The sequence below is a fragment of the Oncorhynchus mykiss genome, chromosome 16, assembly GCF_057628025.1.
Source record: "Oncorhynchus mykiss isolate SJ-2025 chromosome 16, ASM5762802v1, whole genome shotgun sequence".
Lineage (NCBI taxonomy): Eukaryota > Metazoa > Chordata > Actinopteri > Salmoniformes > Salmonidae > Oncorhynchus > Oncorhynchus mykiss.
Window position 1 is genome coordinate 43136179 of NC_143037.1, and position 26627 is coordinate 43162805.

Consider the following 26627-nt stretch of genomic DNA (forward strand, 5'->3'; position numbering starts at 1 on the left):
TAGAAAACACTGTCTCAGGTGCCGCTCCAGAATCTCCCATAAGTGTTCAATTGGGATGAGATCTGGTGACTGAGACGGCCACGGCATACGGTTTACATCGTTTTCATGCTCATAAAACCATTCAGTTACCACACCTGCTGAGGAGTATTTCTGTCTGTAGTAACGCCTTCTTGTGGAGAAAAACCCATTCTGGTTGACTGGGCCTTGGCTCCCCAGTGGATGGGCCTGGCTGCCAAGTGGGTGGGCCTATGCCCTCCAAGGCCCACCTACTGTATGGCTGCCCCCCTGCCCAGTCATTTGAAATCCATAGATTAGGTCCTAATTTATTTATTTTGATTGACTGATTTCCTTGTTGGTGACTGTCCTTTGTACTGCTGTACATTTCAGAGGGGCTAACAGTATTCCCCATTTCTTCACTGTCTGACACACTGACCCACTGAACAAAACCAAAGACTCTTTTGTCTTCTTCCCAATCTGTCAATCAGACAGGCATGCCTAACATTCCACCTTCAGTCTCTCTGGGTTAAATTGGGTCTTCAGGGAAATAATTAGAAATGTAAACTAGTCTGTTTGTGCGTACAGTATTAGATAAAAAAAATATATATATATTTTGTCAAAATCTGGTAGTTTGTACTTAGAATATGTATTTCAGGAATTGAACTTGTCTAGGGAGAATGCACCATAAATCAGCATAGCTAAATCCCACAAATGTAAAAGTGACCAGGTAAGCTGTACGTTTTGAGCATGTTTATTGTAAAAGAACTCAATAAAAGTATTACAAAAACTGCAGGAGGACATTACAGTTGCAGACAATACAGGTATCTGTACGTCATTTCACTCATTTTCTGCAGTGCATTTCATTATAAACACAATGTACAGGTCACAGAAATATACATTTACAACACATAAGGCATTATTTCACGTGAATATACATGTCTCCCTTTTAAGAAAGCATTCAGTGCATTTTATCCATCGGAATAATATTCACTTTTGTATGACAGAACTACAAAACAAATACCAGTAATGGTTGGCCACTATTTCTCCAGCATTCAGATATAATAAGCAATGTTTTAACAGATAATAATCAAATAATGTATATATTTGTGTTTACTAGGGTTATTGTAGGAGATAAACATCTCTCATTGGTCTCTTCTCCTGGATTCCAGTGAGTAGCAGGAGTACTTTACGCGGCATACGTGCTCTGCCACCGTTGTGGTCACTTGTGCAAGTCTCTTCAGTATTGGACCTTCAAAATACTTATTTAAAATACTGGGATTGACCCTTCATTTCATACTGAAATGCTACAATACGCTGCTCCCTTCTTGAAGCCCAATCATGGCATACTAGTATACACATTTAACACAGCACTGCACCTGTCTTAGACCAGGAACAAACCTTGATGTACAGCCCTTGTAGAGGGAGAGATGTTTTCCCCCCTGGTCTGTGTCGTGCATGTTACTGCATATCAGTTCATCTTGACGTGTAAAATGGCCGGCCAACCATCTCACACCCAAACGGTAGTCGTGTTTTCTGGAGTTTGCTCCTGCCATGAACAAAAACCAAGCACGTTCACAGGTTTTGGTTACTATATTGCCGTAGATATTGCAACTGTGTTCCTGTATAATTACTCTATTACAGCACTACTATAAACGCATTCTTCATCAAGCCTTCAACGTCGTGTCACTGCTTGTGTTTTGTACCTTCTGTTGTTGAATGTACATCACAGCATCGTGGACCGTAACAAAGATGTGTTGTGGGTTCATGTAGTTCATCAGTCCACTGGAGGTTAGAATCCTCAGAACACTCTCTGTCGGGGAAGAGTACCTTCTATCAATGTTCTAGATCCCTCAAATTCAAATCTGGACCTCGAAGCCGACTGCTTTTTTAAAAAATTATTCCCTTCTAACCAGGGACTGATTTAGACCTTGGACACTAATTGGGTTCATTAAATGATCAGGTAGAACAGAAAACCAGCAGTAGTCAAGACCTCGTAGGGTAAGGTTTTACATGTTAGAACTTCAGTCAGTGCTGTAGATCTAGGGTCTGAACATTCCCCGTTCAACATTACATCACACGTCAGACTCCTGCTAGACATACGTTTGGATGATTTAACTTATTGCTATTGAAATGATCGTTATAGATTCATTTGTTGAACTTACCATTGCAATTGGCCAAATATATGCAAACCCCAACTTTCTGGCAGTCAATACACATCTGGAAAAAGAGGCATCGTTAATTCCACCGATACTAGAAGGAAAGATAACATACTGTAGAACAGTATGTTCGTCTAGCAGAAGGTACTGCACAACAAAATACTATATTGTTTATTTTTCTCACCTGTATGAAGAGTCTGGCTCCAGCAACATCAACAAAAATCACACTGCTGCAATCTATTAGTACTGCCTGGACTTCACTTTCAGCTGTTTCTGCAGAGACAACATTAGGGAAGGGAAAGGGGGATACCTAGTCAGTTGTACAACTGAATGCATTCAACTGAAATGTGTCTTCCGCATTTGATCCCAACCCCTCTGAATCAGAGAGGTGTGAGGGGGCTGCCTTCATCGACATCCGCGTATTTGGCGCCCGGGGAACAGTGGGTTAACTGCCTTGCTCAGGGGTAGAACAACAGATGCTTACCTTGTCATCTCGGGGATTTGATCCAGCAACCTTTCGGTTACTGGCCCAATACTCTAACCACTAGTTCAGTGTATTACTGCTAGAGAGTTAAAGGCCCAATGCAGCCATTTTTATATCAATATCAAATTATTACTGGGTAACAATTAAATACCTTACTGTAATAGTTTTCCATACAAATTGACAAAAATACCTTGGGAGCAGTCTGAGTGGGGAGGGGAGAAACTTAAAACTGTTATTGGTTGAGAGTTTTGGAACTCTATTTGTTATTGGTCTATTAACCAATGAAAGCTGAAACTCCCGGCCATTGAAACAGGCTGATTAGAAGGTCCTGTCTAGATCACGCTGATCAGATTTTTTGAACACTTTGTTTGTTTCATCGGCTATTGTTCAATATGATACAATACACAAGAAAAACTGGGCCCTTACTTACAGTGCATTTGGAAAGTATTCAGACCCCTTGACCTTTTCCACAATTTGATACGTTACAGTCTTATACTAAAATCTATACACAATACCCCATAATGACGAAGCAAAAACAGGGTTTTACATTTTTTTTGCAAATGTATTAAAAATAAAAAACAAATATACCTTACTTACATAAGTATTCAGACCCTTTGCTATGTGAATTGAAATTCAGCTCAGGTGCCTAGTGTTTCCACTGATCACACTTGAGAGGTTTCTACAACTTGATTGGAGTCCACCTGTGGTAAATTTTGCCGCAGGCCAAACTGAGCAATCGGGGGAGAAGGGCCTTGGACAGGGAGGTGACCATGAACCCGATGGTCACTCTGTGGAGATGGGAAAACCTTCCAGAAAGACAATCATCTTTGCAGCGCTCTACAAATCAGGTGTTTATGGTAGAGTGGCAAGAGGAAGCCACTCCTCAGTAAAAGTCACATGACAGCCCGCTTGAAGTGTTCCAAAAAGGCACCTGAATACTTTCCGAATGCACCGTAAGTAGTCCTGTACCCAGATTACATTACTGCAAACTATATACAGTACTTTTATGTATTATCACTCACCAGATTTAAAGAACTCATTCTCAGATGAAAATGATGTGTTTGCGACACCTCTCTCCTGAAAAAAAAGACATTGCCAGTAAGTTATAGAACATATGTTTTGATATTTTCTAATGTACAAGATGTGATCTAGCCCAGATATAATGTGCAGTCTTACCACAGTGCTGACAGCCTCTCTTTCCCTCTTCTCCAGGGCCTTCCTGGCCTTCTCTCTACTGCGGATCCTCTCTGGGGTGAGGCCCAGCAGACGACTCATGTCCTCTCTGAAGAAGCTGCGGTTGCCGTAGTAGATAGGCCCGTTGTATGTCAGGATCTTTACACCTGGAACTTCATAGCACTAAGGAGAGGGGACAGAGAGAGGCAGGTTAACAGAGCACTCATCCCAAACATCACTTGTTGTGAGGTGTATTTTCTTTTTTAAAGAGTGCAGACAGAATTTGATTTTCTTGCTTCCCACCCTCCTCTTTTTTTAAACAGTTGAGTCATTTAGAAGACGCTGTAATTCAGTGCGGTTTGCAATAACTAAAGTAAGTTATAAAGTGTGTTTTCAAAGGGACATGGTGACACACCTACAGACGTTGATATAAAGCTCTGCTACCCGACATGTGCTCGACGGGCCCTGACATTATAAATTGGGTTAGGGCTATTTTTTTTTTATCCATATCCATAACTAGGGTACAGGCAGGGCTCGAGGATCACTAAAGTTGATTGCTAACATTTTGAAGCTGAGCCATTTGCGCGTGCTCTGCTGCGCAGTAGAGTCATACCTGACTGACACCCTAAGAAAGTGTCAGAAGTGCTTCAACCTCGTCAAATATACGACAGGAGAGATTATGTCACAGAAAATAATAATGCTCCTTGAGTTTTGTCTGAGTTTAAAGGGACGAAAAGTAGCTAACAGCTAACTGCTCTCTAGTGTCTCTTCATTGACTCAGAGCCGCCATGAGCAGAGGGCACGTAGAGCGAGCTGCGCGCGAGTGACAGAGAGGAGCAGTACATGGATTTATTAATGGAGGAAGTTATTCCTGATTTCGGGTTTCGGGCAGAAGCAATCGGACCTCGGTAGGTTAGGACCTGAACATCACGGGCATTGGTAGGGCTCGGTTTTAAAATTCATGCCCGTGCAGCGCTCTACATTGATCACTGTCTGAAACTATGATACTAATGAGGGTTTCTCACGATTGCATCACATTAGCAGTTTTTACTTCACATCTACATCAAGAATCACTGGAAGTATTTGTATTGTGATTAATATGATATCTTTACAGACAGAAAAATATCTCTACGGTGTGAACAGGAGAATTCCTCTCACCTTGTTGTGGTTCTCTAAAGGTCTGTAGATCTCTGTGTTGCTCGCTCTGCCCAGCACGGAACACCCAGCCCTGAGGAAAACAGTGTTATTATTATGGGAGTGTATGCATACACTGAGTATACCAAACGTTAGGTACAACTTCCTAATATTTACTTGCACCTAGGGCTGTGGAGGTCAGAAAAATTTCGTCAGCTGGTGATTGTCAAGGAAATAACTGTCGGTCTCACGGTAATTGACCGTTAATTAACATAAACACATTTAGAATCTCCTGGCTTCAACACAGACTACAAGCCACTGATGCTGATCTTTGGAACATCTACATTTTAAAAAGTCTAATAAATCCATGCAATATAGCCTACACCTTCACAATAAATCCATTATTTATTTTAGACAGGTCTATAGAAGCATGATATGAAGAAAATGTAGTCTATTTCAGAAGAACAGAGTAGCATACTCGTGAGTTGTCCTTATTTTATTTTTTTACTTTTTATTTAACCAGGTAGGCTAGTTGAGAACAAGTTCTCATTTGCAACTGCGACCTGGCCAAGATAAAGCAAAGCAGTGTGACACAGACAACAACACAGAGTTACACATGGAGTAAACAATAAACAAGCCAATATGTTAGGCCCTGCTCTGGCCATGACAAATGGCTGTGTCCTACACTAGGCAAAATTTGCATATAATTCGGTGGCATTATTTTAAAGTAGGACGAATACAATTGAACAAGTTGAATACAATAGAAAATATATTTTCTCCAAACGATATGAGGGACATGCGCACATGCGGCTATTCTGCATGATGCGACTCTAATGATGATTTGAAAAAAGTTGCTTAAAAGGCAGAGTTTTTTTTGCGCAGGCTGTACACACTATATCAGTCACTCGACAAGCACTTGATAATGCCTAGATTTTCACGACGGCATCTCCTTTTTTGGCTGTAATTTTCCCTAAAAAATCCATGCCTTTTACGGCCAATTGTCCGTTGTGTCCTTCTCCCTGAGTGCTGCCTGCTCCGAAGCACCTCTCACTCACATGGCTCATGTGGCTCTTCTCACAGGCTACAAGTGAAGACAGACATATCGGGGACGCAACTGCACTCCTCCTTTTCCAATTCCGAGGTGCATATCAGATCAGAACTTTTAGTTTAAAATGTTGATAAACTATTGGGCTATTTCTTCACATTATAAACGCAGCAATGCGCACACGGCAGTAGGCTATAAGTGCACATGTTTCATTAGCGGAAAACCATTATCAAAAATGCAATTATGCATGTCATGCTTTTATTATAAAGGTGCATTTTTATGGTGAAAATGATATTTTCCAAACTTGAAACTGACACGCTGCTTATGTATGCCAGTTAGGCTCTATACCCCTTGTAAAGCAGATTCATGTGCTTAATTTTAAGAAGTTATCTGGCCACTTTATTTGTGATATAAACCTTATTAAAACATATAGGCTTATGGGCTAGGCTACATGAGGTGTGCGATTATGATTATTATTATTATTATTATGACTGCGTGGCCACGCACGCCTCCAACTCAATCATCAAGTTTGCGGACGACACAACAGTGGTAGGCTTGATTACCAACAACGACGAGACGGCCTACAGGGAGGAGGTGAGGGCCCTCGGAGTGTGGTGTCAGGAAAATAACCTCACACTCAACGTCAACAAAACTAAGGAGATGATTGTGGACTTCAGGAAACAGCAGAGGGAACACCCCCCTATCCACATCGATGGAACAGTAGTGGAGAGGGTAGCAAGTTTTAAGTTCCTCAGCATACACATCACAGACAAACTGAATTGGTCCACTCACACAGACAGCATTGTGAAGAAGGTGCAGCAGCAGCGCAGCAGCCTCAGGAGGCTGAAGAAATTTGGTTTGTCACCAAAAGCACTCACAAACGTCTACAGATGCACAATCGAGAGCATCCTGGCGGGCTGTATCACCGCCTGGTACGGCAACTGCTCCGCCCACAACCGTAAGGCTCTCCAGAGGGTAGTGAGGTCTGCACAACGCATCACCGGGGGCAAACTACCTGCCCTCCAGGACACCTACACCACCCGATGTTACAGGAAGGCCATAAAGATCATCAAGGACATCAACCACCCGAGCCACTGCCAGAAGGCGAGGTCAGTACAGGTGCATCAAAGCTGGGACAGAGAGACTGAAAAACAGCTTCTATCTCAAGGCCATCAGACTGTTAAACAGCCACCACTAACATTGAGTGGCTGCTGCCAACACACTGACACTGTCACTGACTCAACTCCAGCCACTTTAATAATGGGAATTGATGGGAAATGATGTAAATATATCACTAGCCACTTTAAACAATGCTACCTTATATAATGTTACTTACCCTACATTATTCATCTCATATGCATACGTATATACTGTACTCTATATCATCGACTGCATCCTTATTTATGTAATACATGTATCACTAGCCACTTTAACTATGCCACTTTGTTTACATACTCACCTCATGTATATACTGTACTCGATACCATCTACTGTATCCTGCCTATGCTGCTCTGTACCATCACTCATTCATATATCCTTATGCACATATTCTTTATCCCCTTACACTGTGTATAAGACAGTAGTTTTGGAATTGTTAGTTAGATTACTTGTTGGTTATTACTGCATTGTCGGAACTAGAAGCACAAGCATTTCGCTACACTCGCATTAACATCTGCTAACCATGTGTATGTGACAAATAAAATTTTGATTTGATTTGATTTGAAAAGTTGAAAAAAAGGCATTGTTTCTCATGCTGGGCATCATAGGCAAGTAATATTATATAATTCACAAGTGATAGGCTAATATTGTCACCCATCAGACTATTCTTGATTTAATATTGTCTTTACATATACTAAATAATATACAGTGGGTAAAGTATTTAGTCAGCCACCAATTGTGCAAGTTCTCTCACTTAAAAAGATGAGAGAGGCCTGTCATTTTCATCATAGGTACACTTCAACTATGACAGACAAAATGAGAAAAAAAATCCAGAAAATCACATTGTAGGAGTTGTAATTTATTTATTTGCAAATTATGGTGGAAAATAAGTATTTGGTCACCTACAAACAAGCAAGATTTCTGGCTCTCACAGACCTGTATCTTCTTCTTTAAGAGGCTCCTCTGTCCTCCACTCGTTACCTGTATTAATGGCACCTGTTTGAACTTGTTATCAGTATAAAAGACACATGTCCACAACCTCAAACAGTCACACTCCAAACTCCACTATGGCCAAGACAAAAGAGCTGTCAAAGGACACCAGAAACAAAATTGTAGACCTGCACCAGGCTGGGAAGACTGAATCTGCAATAGGTAAGCAGCTTGGTTTGAAGAAATCAACTGTGGGAGCAATTATTAGGAAATGGAAGACATACAAGACCACTGATAATCTCCCTCGATCTGGGGCTCCACGCAAGGTCTCACCCCGTGGGGTCAAAATGATCACAAGAACGGTGAGCAAAAATCCCAGAACCACACGGGGGGACCTAGTGAATGACCTGCAGAGAGCTGGGACCAAAGTAACAAATGCTACAATCAGTAACACACTACGCCGCCGGGGACTCAAATCCTGCAGTGCCAGACGTGTCCCCCTGCTGAAGCCAGTACATGTCCAGGCCCGTCTGAAGTTTGCTAGAGAGCATTTGGATGATCCAGAAGAAGATTGGGAGAATGTCATATGGTCAGATGAAACCAAAATATAACTTTTTGGTAAAAACTCAACTCGTTGTGTTTGGAGGACAAAGAATGCTGAGTTGCATCCAAAGAACACCATACCTACTGTGAAGCATGGGGGTGGAAACATCATGCTTTGGGGCTGTTTTTCTGCAAAGGGACCAGGACGACTGATCTGTGTAAAGGAAAGAATGAATGGGGCCATGTATCGTGAGATTTTGAGTGAAAACCTCCTTCCATCAGCAAGGGCATTGAAGATTAAACGTGGCTGGGTCTTTCAGCATGACAATGATCCCAAACACACCGCCCGGGCAACGAAGGAGTGGCTTCGTAAGAAGCATTTAGAAAATCTTTGGAGGGAGTTGAAAGTCCGTGTTGCCCAGCAACAGCCCCAAAACATCACTGCTCTAGAGGAGATCTGCATGGAGGAATGGGCCAAAATACCAGCAACAGTGTGTGAAAACCTTGTGAAGACTTACAGAAAACGTTTGACCTCTGTCATTGCCAACAAAGGGTATATAACAAAGTATTGAGATAAACTTTTGTTATTGACCAAATACTTAATTTCCACCGTGATTTGCAAATAAATTCATAAAAAATTCTACAATGTGATTTTCAGGATTTTTTTTCTCATTTTGTCTGTCATAGTTGAAGTGTACCTATAATGAAAATTACAGGCCTCTCTCATCTTTTTAAGTGGTAGAACTTGCACAATTGGTGGCTGACTAAATACTTTTTTGCCCCACTGTATGTGTGAATGTTTTGGGGGATTTAGAATGGATCATTATCATGCACCTGTATCGAAAAAGGGGCAATGGTATAGCTTACACCTATAGAAAGCTTATCCTCCTCATTTTAATAGAGGACATCACACTGTTTGCTCACGCACTTACATAGCCTATAGAAATGTTGCGCAACATGAGCTCATGGGCTTTCATGAAGTGTTTGATTGGATTTTCGAAAACATTTGAATTGATGCCAGAGTGATTAGAGGGACAATAGAGTGCTAAGTACCAGGCAGTTAGCAAGTTTGGTAGGCTACTAATGACCATCAGCAGCATCAGAGCTTGGAGAAGCCAGATTACTGTGACTAAACGGTCACGTGGAATTTGACTGCCTTCATGACTTGTGACCGCCGGTGTGGCGTTATTACGGTCACAGCAACAGCTTTAGTTGTACCCCACCCTTTTGCCCACAGAACAGCCTCAATTTGTCGGGGCATAGACTCTACAAGGTGTCCAAAGCATTCCACAGGGATGCTGGCCCACGTTGACTCCAAAGCTTCTCACAGTTGTGTCAAGTTGGCTGGATGTCCCTTGGGAAGTGGAGCATTCTTGATACACACCGGAAACTGTTGAGCATGAAAAACCTAGCAGTGTTGTAGTTCTTGACACAAGCCAGTGTACCTGGCAACTACTACCATACTGTTTCGTATAGTCAGTGTATAGTGTTAGTCGACCAACAATATAATGTTCAAATCTCAAAAGTTAACTCTGGTTATGTTTACATTACATTTATTTAGCAGACACTCTTATCCAGAGCATAGATAGATTTTCATACTTGTCCCCCAAGGGAATCAAACCCACAACCTTGGTCTTGCAAATACCATGCACTACCAACTGAGCCACTGTATCAATTCTACCTTTGGTGAGTGTATCAAGTTCATATCACAGGTTTATGATGGATATTAATTTGTCCCTATGAGAGACAGTAATCCACAGTGCTCTACTCTAGAGACTTAAATTCCGGCACACAGCGGTCTCTAGAGAATTGCATCACATTATTAGAAGGCATAGTTATAGTTTCGCTAATGATTATTGTTGCTGATGAATGCAGAAATTGAATTAGTACAGATGTAATAACAAATTGTACGCATATACTGTAGAAGTACACAGGCGGTTACGCTTGGCTAGACATTGGTTACATTTAGCAATAGTAACCTGTACAGTTCCAACGGCTGTAGCTCTTGCGGAAACATTGATACACTGTGTCTGTGTTGTCAGTGTTGAGAGGGGCGAAGGCATAGCGTACCTCTGTGTGCGACAGATGACTGTCATCATCGAGAAGACCACTCCAATAGCCAGACCCATATCGACATTCAGGACCACAACAGACAGCCAAGTCACCAGCCACACTACCTGCAAAACACATACAGTACAGTCCATATAAGGTCACAGATATGCAGGCCACATTGGTTCACAGGGGTTGATCACTAAACCACTTTCCCAAAAGTGGTATATTTATACAAATCAATGGTAACACTGAGAGACTTACGAAGTCAATCTTGCTGACTCGCCAGAGGTCTGGCAGGTCCTGGAACTGTAGAAACATCTGCCTGAGGCTGGTGACATTGATACAGGCCAGCACTGCCTAGGGAGAGAGGTAACGCAGGGTGGATCAGGACATTACGAGTAAATGACTCGGACGACGAGTGCACTTAATTTCGTTTTATGCCCTTTTGTTTGCACAAACTAGCTAAAGTCTGTATGCCTCCACCTTTTAGTAGACACACACTGACTCACCTTGGGCAGGAAGTAGAAGAGAGGTCCAATCAGCAGTAGAACTATCAGAACCACCAGACTGGTGAACAAGCCAGAGAGCTGAACGGACAGAGAGACAGAGAACATTAAAGGAATGAATGTATCATCATGCCAGAAGCACATAGCGAGGCAGACAAATAGGGCATCGAGAAAGTCATCCATACAGATTCAAGTAAAGACAAAGCCTGGAAAGTAGGCTTGATGTAAAGTAGTGTGTACCTGTGTGAATCCCCCAGAACTCTCCAGGATGTTGGTGGTGGCCAGAGTGGCTGAGCTGGGGAAACAGGTGAAGAGAGACGACACTGTGTTGGAGATACCATGGGCCAGGAGCTCCTGGAGAAACAAGGCAAACATGATGACAATGATGTTGATGATGACAACGACGATGATGATGATGATGGTAATGGTGATGACAACGCTTGTCCTTAAAGATGGACTTTCTTGTCACAGCTCACAGATTACACACACAGAAGTCACATTAAATGTGTAATGTACACGGAGACCAGATTTGAGTGAGTATTGATTTTCCAGCACTACTGAATCATATTAGTCGAGGACCACTGTAGCCTACCTGGTTGGGTTGGATGGAGTAGCCGTGCTTGTCTGCGTAGATCATTGCCAGTGAGACGGACACAGCATAACCCACGAACGTAATGGCGACCGTGTCTCCAGCGACCTCAGGCAACTTGTGCAAGGCAGGCATCCGTGGACTAGGGAAGCTACACAGTCAAAACACTGTCAAAACTTGACACTCACTCTCTGTTTATAATGGTTCATTTCTCTTTTAAAATAAGGTAAATTATGATGATGATGTCACTAGATGGAGATGCTCAGTTAGTGGATACCTTACCCTGCAGGAATGTGTCCCACTATCTGAACGTCATAGTTTGAGTCCAGAGAGGAAGCATAGGCCACTCCTGTAGCTATTATCACCTGAGAAAGAGAGGCATCAAATTGAGATATAACACACCAATAAGCACGTCACAAACGTTACAGCTACACAGAGCTACATTGAACATGACCAGTATTATAATAGCTGTTCTCTTCGTGACTGACCGTGAGGATCTCTACGGGGATGGGTGTGCGTAGGTACTGTCGGAATCTCATGTTGACTTCTTTGACCGGTACCAGGATGGCCAGACACACCAGGGAGGTTAGTAGCTCAGCCATGTTGGTTTGGGGAAGGTTCTCTATGACAGACGCAAGGGTCTGGAGGACACAGACAGGGGGGAAGGAGTTAACACACACACGTCACCATCTCACAATGATGGGTTTCATCGGGCCATGTTGGTGTGGGGCGGATTATAGTGAAGAGAGGAGCAACTCTTTCAATTGTCTCTTCCCACAACCCGGTGTTTATGATTGTCAAGTGTCTCTTACAAGGTTAAATTTAACCTAGTGAGGTTTTGAGAGCTCCCTCAGTTATTTTATTTGAGACTTCTTCTCTCCTTCAGAGAACCTGGGTTATGATAGTAAACCGTTTTTATTAGAATTCCGCAACATACTGGAGCTCTAAACCACTGTAAACTGAACACTGTATCATCCTGATCATTGTCACTTCTCCAACTGCTGACCTTGAAGAGTGAGAAGGGGCCGGTGTGGCGGGGGAGCCGCAGTCCCAGCATGCTTTGCAGCTGTGAGATGGTGACGTGGAAGGCTGCAGCGCTGGTGAATGCCTTGACGATGGGCTCTGACAGGTATGTAGAGAGGAAACCCAGCTGTAGCCCAAACATACAGAGCTGTGAAACAAACAACATTTAGTCAGGACTACAACATCTAAACACTATAGAAATACCATTCCATCTACAGGGCCATGCCATCTTAAACTTGTCCTTTACCTTGCTTCCTGCTTAAAACATCATAGGGAGGTGAGGAGAGCAGCTCTTCTGATCTTGGCCTCCAATGCTCTCCTCGCTTCCCTCTGAAGTTTTGAGACGGAGATGAGGAGAGGATGCAGGGAATCGAGGGAAAGAAATACTTTTGAGATTCAACCAGAGAGAACTCTATGTATCACTCACCATCATGATCCCTGAGAGTAGGGCTACAGCGGAGGCAACCCCAATCCTCTGGGCCTCAAAGTCTGCAGCCTCTGGACTGGAGGAGTTGAGCTGTAGAGGGGTGGGCACCAGCTGTTCCACCACTGAGCCTGTCATCAGGCTCACCACTGCAAAGGTACCTGGGAAACAGACACAGCTAGTCTGTGATTCAACCGCTCAGTACCACTACCAAAACAGCCACGTGGCGGCTCAACAACACAGCAATGAAGCAACTCAGCATCAGTGTGAGCACAGATGCAACGGAAGTGTTTTGGTGAACTAGGCTCTGTTCATATACAATGCATTTGGAATGTAATCAGACCCCTTCAGTTTTCCACATTTTGTTACGTTGCAGCCTTATTCTGAAATGGATTTAAAAAATGTTTTCCTCATCAATCTGCACACAATACCCCACAATGACAAAGCAAAGCAGGTTTTTTGAAATGTTAGCACATTTATTACAAATAAAAAAACAGAAATACCTTATTTACATAAGTATTCAGACCCTTTGCTATGAGACCTGAAATTGAGCTCAGGTGCATCCTGTTTCCATTGATCATCCTTGAGATGTTTCTACAACTTGATTGGAGTCCACCTGTGGTAAATTCAATTGATCGGACATGATTTGGAAAGGCACACCCCTGTCTATAAAGTCCCACAGTTGACTGTGTGTGTCAGAGCAAAAACCAAGCCATGAGGTCAAAGGAATTGTCCTTAGAGCACTGAGACAGGATTGTGTGGAGGCACAGATCTGGAGAAGGGTACCAAAACATTTCTGCAGCATTGAAGGTCCCCAAGAACACAGTGACCTCCATCATTCTTTAATGGAAGAAATTTGAAACCGCCAAGACTCTTCCTAGACCTGGATGCCCGGCCAAACTGAGCAATCGGGGGAGAAGGGCCTTGGTCAAGGAGGGCCGATGGTCCCTCTGACAGCGCTCCAGAGTTCCCCTGTGGAGATGTGAGAAGCTTCCAGAAGGTTCTCCCATCAGCACCAGACGGAAGACACTCCTCAGTAAAGTTTCAAGGTTCATATATGGTTGTGCGCCAGTGCACTGAGAAAAACGATCTAGTTGCCACTCCTGAACGGAGGAAAAAGCACCAACTGTGCCATGTACATCTGCACCCTATTATGCACGTTCCTCCGTTCCTCTGGCGCCGAGGAGTGGGAGTCCACAGAGGACGGTAAAACCTGTTCTTTTGGCCAGTACAGTTACACCGCTGGGTTCTTCTCCTTTGTCATGCTATGTCCGCGCATGGTGAGGAGGATGTCCCTGGTCCCGACGATTGAGTACTACAGGGTAGATAGAAAAATTCACTGGATGTTTCGGATAGCCTTCTCGCTCATGTAGCTGCTCATAGGCGAGACGAGTCAGTTGGTCTGACTCTGAGTTTTACAGTTTTGTTTTCTGATACGCAAACACGTACAAACTTGATGGAACACGATATTGGCACTAGGGATGCTGGCCCCATCCGTCAGCGGTTCTATAGAGTTTATTCAGAGAAACGGCGTTGTCTGGATGCCGAGATCAGGTACATGCTGGAGAGTGATATTGCAGAGCCTTCTTTCTCCAGCTGGGCTTCTCCCTGTATCTTTGTCAGTAAACTGGATGGGACAAACATATTTTGTATGGACTACCGTAAGGTAAACAGTGTCACTAAGCCAGATTAATTTCCTCTTCCTCGGATAGAGGACTGTGTTAATCAGGTCGGAGCAGCGAAGTTTGTGAGCAAGTTTGACCTATTAAAGGGCTATTGGCAGGTGTCACTGACGTGTAGGGCACATGAAATCTCTGCCTTTGTTACACCTTCAGGTCTGTACTCGTATTTGGTTATGAGTTTCAGCCTTACGCACCTGCCACTTTTCAGCGCCTTATGAACAGGGTTGTCTCCGGTCTTGTTGGGTGTACTGTTTATCTGGACGATGTAGTGGTTTATGCAGATACTTGGGAGGAGCATCTGGCCCGTAATCAAGTTTTGTTTGACTGCCTGGCTGCGGGTCACCTCCCTATTAAATTAGCTAAGGGTGAGTTTGCTCAGGCGACCGTTACGTACTTTGGTAAGGTGGTTGGGCAGGGCAAGGTGCATCCTTTCCGAGCTTAAGTGGTAGCTATTGATGCTTTTCTACCGCCAACCACTAAAAAGGAACTGATGCGTTTCTTGGGAATGATTGGTTATTACTATCGTTTGTGTAGGAACTTCTCTACCTTGGTCGCTCCCCTGACAGATTTGCTGAAAGCTAAGACGGTTTATGTCTGGTCCCCTCTCTGTCAACCTCAACTTCGGTGCTGGCTGCTCCTTGCGTGTGGATGTGAGTCACGTGCAGGTGGATGTGAGTCACATGGAGGTAGGTGCAGCCCTGCTGCAAGCAGATGTGTCTGATGTTGAGAGGCCTGTTAGTTGATTTTCCAAGAAGTTGAACCATTATCAGTTGAACTACTCCGTGGTGGAAAAAGAAGCGCTAGCACTCATATGGGTGCTACAACACTTCGAGGTGTATGTCGGGTCGGATGTAGTTTGCTGGGGCAGTGGGGTAGCGTTTACTAGGACAGTATTTTGTTTGCGTTTATGTATGCTTGGTTGCTGTGGTGTTCCCGGGTCCTTGGTGGTCCCTGGTTTTATGGATAGGAGTGTGACGAACCTCCCACTCTGTCTGCCTAATTTTTTCTCTTTGCTCTTGTTTTCCTTAATAGGATGTTGGTGGGCGGAACTGGGAGGGTCGTCTGCGAAATGGGACACACATGGGCTCAGGTGTGTCCCGGGGATTAATACAGTCGTGGCCAAAAGTTTTGAGAATGGCACAAATATTAAATTCCACAAAGTTTGCTGCTTCAGTGTCTTTAGATATTTTTGGCCAATGTTACTTTGGAATACTGTAGTATAATTACAAACATTTCATAAGTGCCAAAGGCTTTTATTGACAATTACATGAAGTTGATGCAAAGAGTCAATATTTGCAGTGTTGACCCTTCTTTTTCAAGACCTCTGCAATCCGTCCTGGCATGCTGTCAATTAACTTCTGGGCCACATCCTGACTGATGGCAGCCCATTCTTGCATAATCAATGCTTGGAGTTTGTCAGAATTTGTGGGTTTTTGCTTGTCCACCCGCCTCTTGAGGATTGACCACAAGTTTTCAATGGGATTAAGTGTTGGGGAGTTTCCTGGCCATGGACCCAAAAGATCAATATTCTGTTTCCTGAGCGACTTAGTTATCACTTTTGCCTTATGGCAAGGTGCTCCATCATGCTGGAAAAGGCATTGTTCGTCACCAAACTGTTCCTGGGTGGTTGGGAGAAGTTGCTCTCGGAGGATGTGTTGGTACCATTCTTTATTCAAGGCTGTGTTCTTAGGCAAAATTGTGAGTGAGCCCACTTCCTTGGCTGAGAAGCAACCCCACACATGAATGGTCTCAGGATGCTTTACTGTTGGCATGACACAGGACTGATGGTAGCGCTCACCTTGTCTTCTCCGGACAAGCTTTTTTCCAGAAGCCCCAAACAATCGGAAAGGGGATTCATCAGAGAAAATGACTTTACCCCCGTCCTCAGCAGTCCAATCCCTGTACCTTTTGCAGAATATCAGTCTGTCCCTGATGTTTTTCCTGGAGAGAAGTGGCTTCTTTGCTGCCCTTCTTGACACCAGGCCATCCTCCAAAAGTCTTCGCCTCACTGCGCGTGCAGATGCACTCACACCTGCCTGCTGCCATTCCTGAGCAAGCTCTGTACTGGTGGTGCCCCGATCCCGCAGCTGAATCAACTTTAGGAGATGGTCCTGGCACTTGCTGGACTTTCTTGGGCTCCCTGAAGCCTTCTTCACAAGAATTGAACCGCTCTCCTTGAAGTTCTTGATGATCCGATAAATGGTTGATTTAGGTGCAATCTTACTGGCAGTAATATCCTTGCCTATGAAGCCCTTTTTGTGCAAAGCAATGATGACGGCACGTGTTTCCTTGCAGGTAACCATGGTTGACAGAGGAAGAACAATGATTCCAAGCACCACCCTCCTTTTGAAGCTTTCAGTCTGTTATTCAAACTCAATCAGCAAGACAGAGTGATCTCCAGCCTTGTTCTCGTCAATACTCATACCTGTGTTAACGAGAGAATCACTGACATGATGTCAGCTGGTCCTTTTGTGGCAGGGCTGAAATGCAGTGGAAATGTTTTTGGGGGGATTCAGTTCATTTGCATGGCAAAGAGGGACTTTGCAATTCATTGCAATTCATCTGATCACTCTTCATAACATTCTGGAGTATATGCAAATTGCTATCAAACAAACTGAGGCAGCAGACTTTGTGAAAATTAATATTTGTGTCATTCTCAAAACTTTTGGCCACGACTGTACACCTTTCCCCCATATATCCAGGAGACACACTCTTGGTTTTGGTTGTGGCATTTTAGGGCTTCTTTGTGGTTGTTTATTTTGGCACCTCTCAACACCCATCATTATCACCATCTATGCACGCATCCACTCACTTACGCTACTGACTACACACACCATTGTTACTTGGATATAGTTCACTTTATGTATGTTTCTTATTTCTTTAACTCTGTGTTGTCTCCCTCTTTGTTACCGGCTACGAGCCGGTTCTTAACAAAAGGAACTTGACAGCCCGCTTGGAGTTTCCCGAAAGGCACCTAAAGACTCTGAGACCATGAGAAACAAGATTCTTTGGTCTGATGAAACCAATGCCAAGAGTCACGTCTGGAGGAAACTCCATCCCTACGATGAAGCATAGTGGTGGCAACATCATGCTGTGGGGATGTTTTTCAGCGCAGGAAATGGGAGACTAGTCGAGGGATCGAGGGAAAGATGAACGGAGCAATGTACAGAAAGATCCTTGATCAAAAACTGCTCCAGAGCACTCAGGACCTCAGACTGAGGAGAAGGTTCACCTTCCAACAGGACAACAACCCTAAGCATACAGCCAAGCAAGACAAAGCAGGAGTGGCTTCAAGACAAGTCTCTGAATGTCCTTGAGTGGCCCAGCCAGAGCCCGGATTTTAACCCGATCAAACATCTCTGGAGAGACCTGAAAATAGCTGTGCAGCAACGCTCCCGATCCAACCTGACAGAGCTAGAGAGGATCTGTAGATAAGAATGGGAGAAACTCCTCAAATCTAGGTGTGCCAAGCTTGTAGCCTCACACCCAAGAAGACTTAAAGGTGTAATCGCTGTCAAATGTGCTTCAACAAAGTACTGAGTAAAGGGTCTCAATACTTCTGTAAATGCTTTTTCATAATGGGGTATTGTATGTAGATTGATGATGAAAAAAAAAACAGATTTAACCAATTCTAGGATATGGCTGTAACGTAAAAAAATGTGGAAAAAGTCAAGGGGTCTGAATACCTTCCGAATACTCTGAATACAGTCCCTAGTATAAAGGGAATAAATTATATATTTTTAGCAACCGATATTCACAATCTACTCCACATTGAATTTCAAAAACAACTAAGCTGTCTTGATTGCGTAATTATTCACTCCCCAGAGTTAATTCATGCCTACATACACAGATTTGAAATCATTGGCCACTCTTAATAAATAGAACACTAGTCACTTTAATGATGTTTACATATCTTTCATTACTTATCTCATATGTATATATACAGTATTATATACTATCTACTGTATCTTAGTCTATGCCACTCTGACATTGCTCATCCATATATTTATATATTCTTTATTCCATTTCGTTACTTAGATTTGTGTGTATTAGGTATTTGTTGTGAAATTGTTAGATATTACTTGTCAGATATTGCTGCACTGTCGGAACTAGAAGCACAAGCTTAACATCTGCTAAACACTTGTATGTGACCAATACAATTTGGTTTGATGGTGGGAGCACCTCCGGCAGCCATTACAGCAGGTAATCATTTTGAATAAGATTCTACTAACTTTGCACAACTCTTAGGGAAACATTTATCTATTGTTTTTGTCAAAATTTCTCAAGCACAGTAAATGTGGTTGTGATTCATTGATGGACAGCAATATTCAAACCTTGTCTCTGGACTAAGGACTAAGACTGGACCACTCAGGAACACTCCACACTTCTTGGAAAGCCATTCTAGTGTGTCTTTGGCATTAAAATGTGTGTAATTGTCCCACTGAAAAATAAAACTCTATCCCAAGGTTTTCAAAAGACTGATATCTGGATTTCCTCTAATTCTCTACATGGGCTTTGCTCCTTTCATATTTATTTTTCTCCTGACAAACTCCCCAGTACCTGACGGTGGCAAGCATACCCTTAACATGAAGCTGACACAATTTTAGTCATGTTTAGATTCATTTTATGGCAGCAAAATGTGAAGACTGTTCAAGGGTTGTATAGGCTTTCACTAGGCACTGTTTATACTGCTCTTTTTGTGTGTGTGTGGGGGGGGGGGGGGGGGGGGATATTTTAAGCCCTCTTGCAACCTTACCTGCACACCTATATACCCTGTTTTTATCTGTACTTCGTCTTTCACTTGTCTTTTGTGTGTGAATAACTCTAACTAAAACTAAAAAAACTATGATGATTAACTTTGACTTTAGCTCAGGGGACTAACACAGTCTTATGGGGCGGTGGAGACCCTGGTTCAAACCCAGTAGCTGTCACACAGATACCCATGGCAGAGGATTTATTTCAGGCACATTGTGCGTCCTATCCATATCCATTTGTCAGGCTCCAGTCCTAAATGTATAATATCAGCGTGTGTATACCAGTGGATACATGCCGTCCTGTGCCAAACAGCATGTAGAGAACCACAGGGAAGAAGGAGGTGTAGAGGCCATAGATGGGCGCCACTGACGTCAGTAAGGCAAAGGCCATACCTGTTTTCAGGAAGAGAAACAAGATATTAGGCAACAATCAGTTGCCATCACATACACCCATGGCTACATGAGTAATTGGTGTCATCTTTAGATAAAAAGGCTTTGATCTCGTGGTAAATAATGTTGGCAATAAATGCTATGAAATAACACCTGCTATTACTGTATAACTACTTTCAACGCTGGTATTTTCTTGACTCCTTTATCTGAATAAACCATGGGGGTGTAACATCCATTGAGATTACATTTTTGAGGTTCCATTTTTCCTGTCAAGCTCAGATGATAATACATTTTAAAATAAGTTTTACATTTTGTAACAAGATTGTTTTGTACATTGTGTGTGTGTGTGAATGGCATATTGTAAAAATATACGTTCAAATGTATAAATAATCTGGGCTCTGTGCTATCCGGGATCCGTAGGAGGTCCATACTCCATTGAAGGTGACATTTGAAATGGTTAATGTAAGGATTAGGTTTAGGGTTAGGGTAAGAGTATGGGTTAAGGTTGGGGTTTATAGTGTAGGGACGTCCCCAAGGAACCGGATAGCATTGACCAATTATCTGGAGTTAACAAAAAGTCCATATTTGAAGGTGTTTATTTTGTTTACATTAGCAATTTGACTAAATCTTTTTAAAATCAATCAAACACGCGATTGATTACTAATTACTGCCAAAACAGTGACACGTGGGAAATTAAACGTCATCACAGAATTGGGGAAAAGTTGTAACAAAATAGTTTGTAAAGATGGTAAATCGACATCAATTTACTACAGTAAACCTTTGCTCACAATATTCACTTAAAAATGTACTCACCTTGTGGAATGTGAAGTATACCGACTGTTAGTCCCGCTATTGTATCACCTAACATCCATTTTTTCAGCCTGTACTTCGGCAGCCAGTTAAAAATGGGAACTCGTTCCCTCAACAGGTGAAGGCATGCTGCACGGGAACACCTGCACCGTTCCGCGATCTTCTCCCGAAAACGTTGACCACCTCCACGGGGCTTGTCCTCGGTACCGTACGACTGTCTGAACCGGTCCTCGGTGTAAATATTTCGGTACACAGCCACTGAAGCGCTCATCTTGTCCTCCAGGTGAGTGTTTACGTTGCCTTTGTTGAAACTAGTAGAAATCTGAGAAGATGAGGCAGAAAATATGCGGTCGCTACTGCTTGTCATATATAGTAGGAATCTGTCTCTAGTTTGACACCAGAAACCATCGAATTTTCCTGTCTAGTGTTAGGCAGCCAATGACATGGCTCAATGCCGAAACTTTTTGTTATTGTGTTGAACTTTCTTTGGGGTTTCTTTCTTAGCCTACATCCTTGTCCCTGGCAGAGACCCCATAAAGGTGTGCTTGTGTCCAACGTTTGTGTTGATGGATGTCTGGTCCATAACAATCTGCAGGGTCCTACTGCTACCAGCTTTATGCTTCAGAAAAAGAAAAAAAATGTGACCCATACTCTATTCCTCCTTTCCTGCTATTACACAAACCACCCCCATAGATTGACTTCACAAGACACACACCCACAGTATACTTAACTATTCAAAGAGCCTGGCTTCCCCTTAAAAGTCATACAATGTACAGCTCTGTGTAAAACTCCACTGAGATCAAAGTGGTATTGTTGCTAAAGTGGAGGTATAGTGTAACCTCTAACCATATCTATTAGCAATTATAAGTGGTGGCCATTTCCGAGAAGGGTTGATTTCTGTATAATAGCCCTTGTCTCTGGGGGTGTCTAAATCACCATAGTCCATAGGGAATAGGCCTGGGGAAACCCTGTGTTTGTCACTGCCCATACATAATTAGGCTGGAACGGAAAAGAGAGACAAGAGAACCCTGTTCTGTGAAATGTAATCAGACACGTTGAGCTGCTTGCGGTCCATTGATCAAAACACACCTTGACTCGAATGACGAGTGAGCGTTTTTGTGTGCGATGAAGTTCTCCTCTGATTTTCAGAGAGAGATAAGAGAGGAGTCAAACATATATCTTTCTTTGTCAGATTTGACACTTTTCAGACATTTACCAAAATTATTATTATTATCTCCAGTTTGGAAGTAGTGTAGCGAGCTTTGCTGTTGCAATTCGGTAATTAAAAAAAAGTTTTTAGCAGTTGTGGGTAAAAAAAAGTTGTTCGAAGTTGTGACGCAGATAATTCATGGATGCGTTTTTCTAGCACGTCCAGATTGAAGCAGTCGTATTCAAAATATCCTCCGTCATCAGAAATGGGTGGCAGTTTCCCCTGTCCATTGAGTCAGGAGAGTGAACGTGTCTGTTGAGCAGCAGAGTGAGTGAACGTGGTGTAGGTCACTAAGCTTGGCTAACACCACCAAATCCCACTGCATTATAGGCTAGTGTATTCAATGAGGGAGTGGAAGATTGCAATCTAATAAGCGGTTGTTCAATAAGAACCTAGTGAAAAAGAAACAATGATACAATGTAAAACGGAGGGAGGATTTATTTTTGGTTAAAACCCAGTGTTGTGCCCGATGAATGAATGAGCTCCACCCTGCCAAAGTGGAAAGTGGTGCTGGGCTCCAAGTCCGTGCAGAGGCACACACATCCAGGGCACCAGGCACAGGCCACGTCTTTTCACTGTCGTACGTGCACACAGACCAGGCCAACACACAGTAATGATGCTAGTGGCGAAACGTTTGGGCTTGAACCTGGACAAATGTTCAGCGACGTGACCTCACATATACTTAAAAAAAATAGAGAAGTTTGACCTGAGACTAACGGCCTATGCTAATGAGATTTCTGGGCACCCTCACCCTAACTAATTTCAAAGAGCTATTTGAGAGAATCCCTAAAAGGTCAAATTTGGTGGCCCCCATAAATGTCCATATTTTCTTGCAATGATGTTATTAACATTGATGTTACATAAAGTGAGCATGTTATGAAATCCCTTTTTGTTTTTACCACATTGTTATTTCATGGGTGAAAGCAAATTGCTCAATAAGCTGAGTGAAGCTTTGGAGCCAAGGAGGGTTTGGGGCCAGACATGGGGGTCTTACAATACGATGCATAAAGAGTGTAGACTGGATACATTCCAAATTGTGTCTCCACTTTAAATTAACAAAATAAACAGCAAAGTGGTGCCCATGGAGGGATGTTTTTCTTCTGAAAATCCTGCATTACTATAATTCGTGTGTGTGTGTGAGGAATGTGTCCATTGTGTTGATCAGCTCTAGAGAATTTCTGAACACACTGACGGCGTGGTGTTGTCTTGTGGCTGTTTAAACAAGATATTAATCAGCAGTGAAAAGGAACAATGTGTTGAATGGAAGAGGATATGAAGCATGGTCTGGTTAACCCCCAAAGCTAGACTGCTTTCCAAAGACATAGACTTGTAGACAGGTCACAATAACGCTTAAACAATGACAATGTAAATACCAGAGTGACAGACTGATCCATAAGGGCGAGCTCATGTTTACAATTGAATCAAGATGGACATCCAAATGAGTTTACAGTACATTCCGTTACTAAGTCACAACTGTCAAGCAATGAAAAATTGAATTGTATGTTTTAATACTTAAAAAGCATTTGTGAAGCATCTAGCCTATGGTAGTGTTCAGTGTTTCCCCTAGTATTTTTTTTCAGCAGCAGTGGCTAAGGGGGTGGGGCTCTTCGCAGCGGGGGGTTCCAGATACATGCCCCAGAGGATTTTTTGTTGTTGTTCAACCACATTGAGAAGGTCCCTTCTGCTGACCTTTAAAAAATACATTCTAGTTCAAAATGCATGAAAATGTAATTATGTTGGCACCATCTGAAACATAATCAATGCACGCCACTGCACTGTAGGGAGATGATGAGGAGTAACAGGTGTCTGTGTGCTCGTGGCTCTCATTCGCACCTCTGCTTGCTCTGTTTGCTACAAATATGTGTTGCAACTTGTCACTCTGATCTTAAAGGAATAGTGCAACATTTGTATGTCTCTGTGTGCAGTTGGAAGGAAGTTGAAGGCAGTTTCGTGAGCCATTGCTAACTATGACTGGAAGTCTACAGGAACAGCTAGCATGCTAGCTGGCTAAGGCTAGTTAGCAATTGCGCTAACCCTGGTTAGCACCTTCCTTCAAACTGCATGCAGAGACATAAACATTGTATCCATGATTTCATTAGCCTCTAGGTAAGAAGAAAAAGGGCTTAGTTTGCAAAATATATATTTTTCTTTATTTTGGGGAGTGGCGGCAACGATTTAGCAGGGGAAACAGTGTTTATGAAGATTTTCCGAATGCTCTATAAAGCTTTTCTAAGTTGTGGTTTGTTTAAAGTGGGACCCCATTATTTCAATAGAGGGGGATTTTTTTTATTTTGAAGATGCGTAATCATTATTTGTATGAAACAAAGTCTTGGAACAGAAAAGACTGGTGTGGGGAGTTCTGAGGGTTGTACGAAAATAGTCTTAGATGGCTTGGCAAGCGTTATGCTTGGCGGAGTCTTACTATGATCCCACTTTCCTTGTTGCGTAAACATGAATTACATTATTTAAAAAAGATCTCATCCACCCGTGCTGTCTCTTCCATCTCCTCCTTAGTGAGTGTGTGTGTGTGTGTGTGTGTTTGCCTGCATGCATGTCCTCAGTGTGTGTCCTCCTCTGTCTTGCTCCCCCTGGGTTAAGAAGGACTGTTATGCGCAGGGTTTTTCCATTCTTCTCTGCCTGGGAGGGGTCGTGACTCTCCAGTGATTTTGTGTGCTATAGTTCCTCCTATTGTTGCTTATCTCCTTTATGGTGACCCCCCTCCCCCCCTCCCTCCCCGCAGTGGCTCTGTCCTTTGGATCTGACCTTGTCTATGAGGATGGCGGGCCTGGCGGGAGGCGGGGATGGCGGGCCCACCTCTCCTGCCTAGGCCTCATGTCCCTGTCTCGTCCAGGTCTTGTCTCCTTGCTGTACCTCTCCCATCCCTTTCCTCTCACTTACTCCCCATGCGCCTCTCCTCTCCATCCCATTTGGGCCCAGCACACCACTTTGTTTGGTTTTTATCTACTCCTTTATCCGTCCTTGTCCGTCATGTATCTGCTGATTGTGCATGCTCAGACAGTTGAGATTGAAGGTTCTTGCTCTCTGTCATAACTCTTATGTACTGTAACTTCCACACCAGGACACCATCTTAAGATGCTGTGGGGAAGAGCCAGTCCAAAGCAAAAATATCTCCTGATGTTTATCTAAATCCAATATAGCTACAAATAACCCGGTTCTGCGTGAATTCTGTTCCCAGTACTTTGCCAAGGCATGTTGTGTAAAATATTGGACCACATACAATGAATCATTTCAACATTAGAAACATTTCACAGAGCATGTGTAATGAGGTAGATATTCTTTGTTGCATCTCCAACAAATATCAATGAGTATTAGAATAAGTCTTGCCATTCTAACTGTGTGTGTGTGGTTAATTAAGCTTGTCTTTATTTCCCCAGATTACTCCTATGATCTAATTACTGCTTGTCGGATTTCATTGGAAATGTTCCTCCCTTCAAGTTATGAGTTACAAGTAAGACATTGATGTTTTCAGTGCTCTCTTTTGCATAGACTTCTGGTAGACATCCTTTTTATGGTTAGAACGTTACACCACTTCCACAGTATGGCCAATGAATTGTTGCATTTTGTTCCCAGACGTAAAAATAATAAATTGATGATTCATTTACAGGATATGAATAATTTTATGTTCATGACCTGAGAGTCAATTTTAGACCTGCGTGACCTGTGCTTCACCTTCACGAACCTTGAGGCGTGAATACGATACTAGGAAGAATGACTATGTACATTAGGCCAACGCTGTCCACTCATCAGACATCTGTGGGATCCATCTCCGGGGCGAATGGGTAGCACCCTGTTACCCTTCCCCTCATCCATCATTCCCTTTCCCAATAACTGTAATGGGACCATTTCCCTGTCTCTGGCTGACGTCCTCTTGGCTCCCGCAGGATGGGAATGTGTACTGTAGGTGTGGGTGTAGGTTGGCTATTTTAGATCCTTGTTCCAGTAGTCCATGTCAGGCCAAATGGGGAAACAGATGCTTGAGTAATCAACCTTTTCTGTTACGGGCATTCAACCTGGTTGTGTAAATTACGAATTATGTAAATAGTTGTGGCTGAAGAGGAAGAAGGAAGTGTGCTCTGATGACGTGTCACTGCACCCTGAAGCGCTGACGATGGGTGAGGTTCTTTGCTCCTCCATGTTGGGGATTGTACCAAATCGGTGGCTGCTGAGAGGTCAAGGGGTTGTCTAACGAGGATAAAACAGTGACCTCTTGATTGTTGTGTCTATGTTGTATAAGCACCCATGTGGTTTATCCTCTCTGCGAGGAGAACAAAAGGTCAACACTGGTTCCTCCTCTGGCCTTCCTTTCCTCTCCTTGATGATGCTGACCCTCCAGTCACTGTTACTGTCTCCTCAACCCTGACCACTGGGCGCCACTGTTACAATATGGGGCCTCGGATGGAAAACAAAACCCTTGTCGTCTGCCTTGTGTTTAGTCTCATCGGTGTGTTTTTTTTCTGCCTGTCTGTCATGGCACTTGCAGTGCCTTCATAAGGTAGTCACATCCCTGGACTTTTTCTACATTTTGTTGTGTTACTTCCTGAATTTA

At 43.1% G+C, this 26627-nt stretch overlaps 1 protein-coding gene across 1 annotated transcript; it reads right to left on the reverse strand.

The window, feature by feature from the left end:
* Positions 1 to 732: 732 nt before the first annotated feature.
* Positions 733 to 22337, reverse strand: slc26a10 (solute carrier family 26 member 10). Its single transcript, XM_021565860.3, has 18 exons — positions 20854 to 22337; positions 19933 to 20043; positions 13218 to 13375; positions 12774 to 12938; positions 12256 to 12408; positions 12050 to 12132; positions 11771 to 11918; positions 11419 to 11532; positions 11182 to 11259; positions 10934 to 11029; positions 10691 to 10797; positions 4969 to 5038; positions 3814 to 3993; positions 3660 to 3714; positions 2338 to 2426; positions 2160 to 2214; positions 1701 to 1807; positions 733 to 1543 (listed from the first exon to the last, which is right to left on the reverse strand). Exons 1-18 carry the CDS (start codon positions 21215 to 21217, stop codon positions 1505 to 1507), a joined length of 2172 nt encoding a protein of 723 aa, XP_021421535.1. The 5' UTR covers positions 21218 to 22337; the 3' UTR covers positions 733 to 1504.
* Between the last annotated feature and the right edge of the window lie 4290 nt (positions 22338 to 26627).

What these genes read in the sequence shown, in the direction of transcription:
- slc26a10 (XM_021565860.3), bottom strand. Translation starts at nt 21,217, where the DNA reads ATGACAAGCAGTAGCGACCGCATATTTTCTGCCTCATCTTCTCAGATT. An exon ending in TCCCCGTAGAGATCCTCACG is followed by an intron (nt 12,133 to 12,255) that starts GTCAGTCACGAA and finishes TCTCTTTCTCAG; the next exon opens with GTGATAATAGCTACAGGAGT. An exon ending in ATATTTGGCCAATTGCAATG is followed by an intron (nt 1,808 to 2,159) that starts GTAAGTTCAACA and finishes CTTCCCCGACAG; the next exon opens with AGAGTGTTCTGAGGATTCTA.